This window comes from Scomber scombrus, chromosome 5 (assembly GCF_963691925.1).
Source record: "Scomber scombrus chromosome 5, fScoSco1.1, whole genome shotgun sequence".
NCBI lineage: Eukaryota > Metazoa > Chordata > Actinopteri > Scombriformes > Scombridae > Scomber > Scomber scombrus.
In genome coordinates, this window is record NC_084974.1 from 28,143,216 (window position 1) to 28,150,745 (window position 7,530).

Here is a 7,530-nt window from a genome sequence, read left to right on the forward strand (position 1 = left end):
GCAATAGTTGACGGAGCATCATAGACTCAGGAAGACACTATAAAATCTAATGCAAAATGATTAGCTGTAGTCAGTATGTATGAAAGCAGTACAATCACTGGAAAAAACACACAGCTGCTGAGCTTATTTCACTGTTATTGATTTGATTCTGCTTTGCACAAGAGAAAGCATATCTATATGTTGTGTGACTTTCATATTTCATACTGAATTTGCATTAAAATGAATGTGACTTTGTGTGGTTATGAGTTTAGGTGTCAAATGTTGGCATATGTGTAACGTTGACGTATACTTCAGGTCAACGGAAGTGGTAAAAAGCTGTATCTTTTTTTCCCCCTAAATGATGAGACTTGTCAGAGTTAATGCATAGTTTAAAAAAAAGTGTCTTGATCCTGATCTTGACCCGTCTAACCTTAATCCACGCCTGTGAAATTAGCACCTTGTGTCCCACAGTGAAGCCTTTCATGACATTCATTTTGCTTAAAAAAAACGTGCTGTACGGTGAATCTCTCTTCACATCGCCAACTCTATTCAGTAGAGAAAAAACTCACTGTTGAACATTCTCAAAAGAGCTGGGAGCTTCATGTGGTTTCAGTGCTCAAAAAATGCTGAGCAATAGATGTTAAATATGCTTTAAATATAACATCTCTATCGAGCAGGTACTGAGCGAACAATCCAAGGAAACAGGTGAAGAAGGAGCGTCTCACAGTGCCTCACCTTTGAGTTCTTTCCCCCGCTGCGTGCTGACTGCAAGGAATAAGTTCTCTGGACAACCTGCTCGGGCGTGGAGGGAGACTTGTCAGAGGAGTGGTCTGAACCCTTCTCCACCATGTTCTCACCCTCCTGGCTCTGTGGTGTGGGAGAGCGCGAGCGTTTACGCAGGACTGGTGAGCAAGCGGGTGTGCTCTTGTTTGAGTTACTGGCAGTGCTGAAAGAAAAGAGAGCGAGAAAAGAGGGATGAGAAAAATGGCTGACTAATGTCAAGAGTTAATCAAGTTTTTTAACATTATAAAGTACATCATATAATCCAATATTCCCTTGGATACATAAATGTAGACATGAAAGTGAAAAGTTAGTGTCAGTACTTTAAAGATATACACCAGCATGGCAGCAGAACAGCACATACAGTCTCTCCTCAGACTTACATCACTTGAGGCTTAACAGGCTTGAAGTACAACGTGCTAACCTGGCTAATAACAGCTAGGATAATACTGGAAACCGACAACAACAACAACAACACAACAGCAGCAGAGAGGGAAACATAGGCCGTTACATATGACCTGAGGATTTTCTCACTAATGCTACACGTTGGAAGCAATAAGAAAATCAATTTGTTTTTTTGGGCAACGCCAATTAGATTAAGAACTGTACTGCATGTGGAAAAACATCCAACTTGTCGAACTCAACTCTGACATTTATTGAACTGTTTATTTAAGATCCTGTGAAATATGAGGCCGTACAATATTTCAGCCTCTTTTTCTCCATAAACTGAAACAGTTTCCATGGCTGTAGCAAAACAGCTGTACCAGACAAAACAAGGATTGAATGACCAGAGATACGATGTCATGTGGAAAGCATCGTCATGGCTATTAAAGTAGATGATTCTGTTATCTGAAATTGAGGAGCATGTTGACTTTAACATGGGGATTTGCCTTAATACAGTTAATAGCTCTGCAGCCAAGTGGACAGACTTTTGTCTTGAGACAGGTAGTCCCTGTCCTTCTATTGTATACAAAGCTATCAGGTAACCTCTGTGATCCAGCGCTAGACACCCTCTTTTACAAACACACACACAGGCACGTACACACACATCAGTGGCTCAGAGAAGCCGCCTCCTCACAATGACAGAAGCTAACAAAAGGCTCTGTAAGTGATCTGTGTAGCAGTGTGCCCGCCAGGCTCGGTTACTTGAAGCATGGCATTATGCAAGCCATTACGTCACTGCCAGCCAATGTCCGCTGTTAGTGGCCATGAATTACTGATCTACTGTTACATTCAGGACTTCAGTGCAGCTTAGAGCACCGAATCGTAGAGAGTAGCGTCGACAGCTTCTGTCCGACTGTCAGGGTGTGCTCTACCAGTAGCTGGCTCAATGCAAGGACATTACAGAGGTTTAATGGAAGAGGATAGAGCATGCAGGCCTGGTGTATGATGATACCTCTGACTTTAATTTATATGATTACCAAATGGTCTGCTGTTCAGTGGATGATCATTTCGACTGTACTGTACATTGTGTACTCTCTGCTGTCTACTGACTAGTCCCTACTGATCTGATTACGAGTGAATTTCAGGGACATTTCTTTTTGACGTCTGTTTATTATTGAACATCTATTATTTGAAGTACGTATATACAACTACCACAGCTCAATGAATGCCACAGGCCTCCTTAGTGCAGAGCTGCAGTTTACATTTATAATCCACCAGGTTTTTATTTAACCTTTATTTTCACATTTTCACAAACAATGATTATATGAAACAGTGCTGGTTTGTGTCAGTGTATATCCGGGTACTAACAAATGCACACTAAGATGGCAGGAAGCAGAATACATTGATATTCAGCCTGCATAATAATCTCTGTCTGAGCCAGGAGACTGTCTGGGTGAGACTGCAGCTATGCTAGTGGGTCTGTCAGGCTGTATGTAGGCACAATGGACAAAGCTAAGATTTTTAGAAGACATATACCATGTTTGCTAATTAACACTAAACACAAAGTACAGCTTAGGCTGATGAGCATGTTATTACATTTGCAGGTATTTGGTCATAAACAAAAACAATTAAAATGTGACCTGATGACAGTATGGCATGAGATGACAAGAGATCACCTAATTCATCCTGAGGGGACATGAATATTTGTGCATATTATAACATATTATATGGCAATGCATCTAAAAACTGTTGAGTCATTTCATTGTAAATGTCTAAATAGCACCAAAGTCATTAAGATTCATCATTTTGGGGCCATGAATGTCTCTACAAAGGTTCATAGCAATCCATCTGACAGTTAAGACATTTCAGTCTGGACCAAAGTGGTTGTTGGATCTACATAATCTTCCCAGAGAACATATCAATTCCCCTTCTGCACATGTTGGTGTTAACCCTTTTGTGTGCTTGGTTTGGGGCAGACAAATGAACCATGACAGCGTTTCCACTCATGAAATGATTTAGCAATCAAATGAGCCCACCCACATGTTGATGCACCTCGTCTTCATAGTAGTTCACAGATGACAGCCTTTACATGGGTCACGCTGACCTGTGCTTTTCCCCTGAAGGTTAATGTTTTATTACATAAGTGTATTAATCTTTTATGATGTGAGCAGAGGTGGTTTTTATTTTAGGCAAAGTGTCTCCACTATAAAGCACTGCAGGAAGCCCCTGCAGGCCAATGGCTGTTTCCTGAGCAATGTGATGTGGCAAAGAGGAAAAGATATGCATGACAAACATTTCCTTATATTTGGAGACATCCAGACAAACAAAGGAACATCAACTAAAATATACACTATACAGAATACTGTCTTTTGATTGCTGCTGATTTTACACATCTTAAGGGGACAGTATGGTGGATGCACTGTAGTGTGAGACCAGACCAGTGTCAGAGATGTAACTTCAGTTTGAGAAGTTGGGGGGGGGGGGGGGGGGGGGCGGCACGATAAGCAGGGTGTCTGGGGGTCCTTGGTTTGAATCCCATTTCCTGCATTTCGACATACATTTAGGGGCTAAGGTAACCAATACAATATTTGACGAATAATTGGTCATTATGCTAAATTCTGCTAAAATAATAAATAAATAATAATAAATATGCCTAAGAAAAAGCTGTCTTTACTTTCTGCATTGTAGACTGTATGTAAAAGAAAATACTTGTTTGACTGGCTATTATATCAACTGTTTATTTAACAAATAATTGGCAACAGCCTATATGACAGCTGAGCATGAGTTTTGAATATATCATTTAACCATTTATGCAGCACGTATAACTCAGCGCTGCTTCTCCCTGCCTCGCCCTCCATGTCTCCCATAGGCACCTCCACCTCCTCTGATATGAGAGCAGAGTTGAGTTATCCCTTTGAGCTTGTGATGTGTGAGTTTAAGATTAAAGTAGACTGGCAGCAGGTGAGACTTGTGCTGTTTTTGTTGTTTTCACACTAATTATACACACAGTGCTTGGCTGTAATGCGAATGACTGCCAATCAATAGTCATCAGTATGCAGCAAGAGAGGGATGCCCTCCGGTTCTGTTTGTCTAATATCACTGAATCATTTCTAACACTGGGCCACAGTTCTCCTCACTCAGAGCAACACAGTCATGAAATGTGTCTCCTCCCAGGATCATTTCAGCATCATGTGTAGTGGGCTGCTTATTAAACATGTATATTTGCTTGTGGCCATTCTGTCTTGTCTAAGGCCACCAGCCCCACTTCACACCTACTGATAACAGAGCCCTGCCTATGTTTCTCAGGTCAAACACTACTTTAAAAATAGTTGTTTGAGCCTGTTTACTTGCAGCATGTGCAGAGGTGACTACATATGATGTGGTGATTAAGCTGAAAGCTGATCATCAGTAACTTTCTGCACGTCGTTGACAATTGGCTTTGTTAAGCAGGACAGGTGCAGCTTGACAAGCGGATCAGCATTTCTCAGCAGCAGAGTATCCCCAACTATTGTAAAAGTGCCAGCTTGTTGTATTTTATGGCAATAATAGCAGTTCCAGTTGAGTTCGTATTTGAACCTTGAACTACTGCATCTCATGGTAAAAGTTCTCCACCAGCCACCTAATACTAATCAAAATACATTATCATTCACTATGTTTCTTTCAATGATCTGGCAGAATGACATCATAGTTGGAAAACACACCACTCTAATCCCAGATCACGAGTAAACAAACTTCCCTCCCTTATGCAGACAAACCTACAGTCAGTGCTGCAGTGGTGCTCTGTGAGCCACAAGATCATCCATGTCCATTGCCGCTTGGTTACTGATATTCTCATCCTTCATATGCTCAGATGCACTGATATTCACACCAGTTCACACACTGTAGGTCAGGGTGAGAAGGTGCAAGACTGGATGGAGTTGATACTCATCGTGAGGTTAAATCCCAGCTTCCTGAGGTCATCAACTGCAACTACAAAAACTACAATATTATCATTATGCTAATGTGTATGCAGATAGATAAATAGAAAAAAGTTACATTGGATTCTGAATACGATATTAAAGGCTGCCTGAAAAGCAATAACTTCTATAATTAAGAGCTGTGGTTGGGTAACAAAAGCTTAAGAAATAGAGTTACATAAACCAAAACATTCATCATCTTTCATGGTTTCCCTCCATGTAGAAGCTGGCAGGATCTTCCTGGTAGAGGAACCCCACACTTGTTGTTTTTAGCAGAAGAGGAATTCACGGATCACCTCGCCTTTCCAGATACACGACAGAGAAGAATGAGGGCACGGATCCATCATCAGCATATGAATGACTAAGCCTGATCAGTCATTCTCACAACAGTTTGCTCTTTGAACTGGCGTGGTAGTGTGGATGGAGTGAACATGCAGCTGAGACTAGCCTGCAGAGGAGAAAAACAAAAGCATCTATCATAGATGCCTTTGTTAGTGAATGCTCAAGGAAACAAAACACTGCGAGTTTGACATAATGCAAGAGTACCTTCTGGTGCATTATCCCTGGGCTGTAATGAACAATGAGTTCTTCAGCTGTAGAATAATAGACACAGCTGTTGCTACTAGTCTAACAACTGTACACACTCAGTGATGTACAAGCCATTGCTAATGCCATGGAGATAAAATTGGTGCTCAGTGCACTTGGATGAGCAAGTGATATATGGAGTTGTGTTGATAGTTAGTTCATATTTACCTTCAATGATATATAGAGAGAGCAGACAAACAATTTTATAAATTAAAATGCCATATCACTTAGAGCACCGCCCACACAACTACAGAGCTCAAACAAAGCTCAGCTCAGAATGAATATCGCTATAGCAACAGTGAACAGAGAGAGTGGTTTAAATATTCAGAGCGTGTGACTAAATATACTCCACAGGCTCTGATGTTAGAGATGCTGCTGAGCGGGAAATACAGCAGGGAGACAATGTGACAGACAGTGCATCATGGTCCACCCAGGCTTCATTTCTGACTGATTTCTAAACATGTTGATACAAACATTCTTATTTTTCCAAATTTGTCTCATAAATGGCACATTTCACATTCCTCCTCTGTACTGTAGGAGAAAAGGTTACTTTGTACGTGCAACATATTGTGATGTGCTGAAGTAAGGCCACATTAATTACACTATGTCTCCATAGAAATTACTATAGTTACAAAATCTAAACGTAATAAATACATTCATGAATACATAAGTATACTTGATATTGAATGTGAAAACATACTAACTATGATGACTTGTGGTATATAGCAGTAATTTCAAATGCTTTGAAAATTAAATTGATAGAAAACAATAACATGCAAAACATTCCTGCAATGTATTCCAGCTGATTTGGATCCACACATGCTGGATCTAGCAAGGCTAACATCTTACTTGATCATTAAAAAACACTAAAATCTAAAACATTTTGCAAAGCACAGCCTGTTAATTTGCATAGTGTGCGAGAAGGATGGGACCCGCAGGCTCAAACACAGAATTCATCTGCATTACAGAGCTCTGCACAGACAGACAGTAGACTGACTTCAAGGTGTTGATCAGACCGGATCCCTGCATGTCACAGTCATTCAAAGTAGGTCAAGTTCTTACACATAAAGAGAAATAAAAAAAAAATAAAAAAGGAAAATAAACATGCTGCTTGTGCCACTTTTGTTACAGTCTTTTCTCTAAATAAGCTCTAAAGCTCTAAATCCAACCGGCTCAAGCTGTCCAAACGTTCAGTTTGACAATAGCCCAGAGTTCCGGGCCTTTCTGAGGGCCCCACTTGTTTTCACAGTTTTGCTGACCCTGGAAAATACCCATCTGGCAGTGGCCCTTCAGCTTTGCTCGCTATGAAAAGGCCATGAGGAACACCATGCTCACCAGCAACCATTGCGCATGCACGCACAGGAATGCGCGTACAGTACACAGAAGCAGACATAAACATGGGCATGCGCGAGGATTTAAGCCCACATATCTCAGAAATACATTACAGCTCACACCTTTTTTGAACTGAAATGATAAACTTAGCAACATTACACACCTAATCTATAACATACTACCATTTTAACCACCTCTACATTTAAATGCACCCACCAATCGTACATATCACATAACTTAACCCATCCTACTCCACCCATCTAGTCTTCTCCTCACACGCACACCGGCAATTGCACAAACACACACCCTCATACATGCATAACAGAGCCCGCCATACCCCTGGTGAAAGACACAGTCCCTCAGCACTTCGCCGTAGCAGCCCTCAAGGCAGCGGCAGCCCTCGTTGGCCATCGTCACACACTCAAACACCACCATGTCCTCGTAGCTGGCCCCCAGTAATGAGCTGTTCACCCAGCGGATCATCCCACAGACAACACACTGCACTTTCTATTCT

The 7,530-nt window shown here is 41.2% G+C and overlaps 1 protein-coding gene across 1 annotated transcript in view; it reads right to left on the bottom strand.

The window, feature by feature from the left end:
• The window catches only part of gramd1bb (GRAM domain containing 1Bb), a 69,068-nt gene that overhangs the window by 21,326 nt on the left and 40,212 nt on the right, over positions 1-7,530 (bottom strand). Inside the window, exon 4 of the mRNA XM_062419119.1 lies at positions 715-925. Within this exon, the coding sequence (XP_062275103.1) occupies positions 715-925 (211 nt within the window). The remainder of the gene's footprint in view (positions 1-714; positions 926-7,530) is intronic.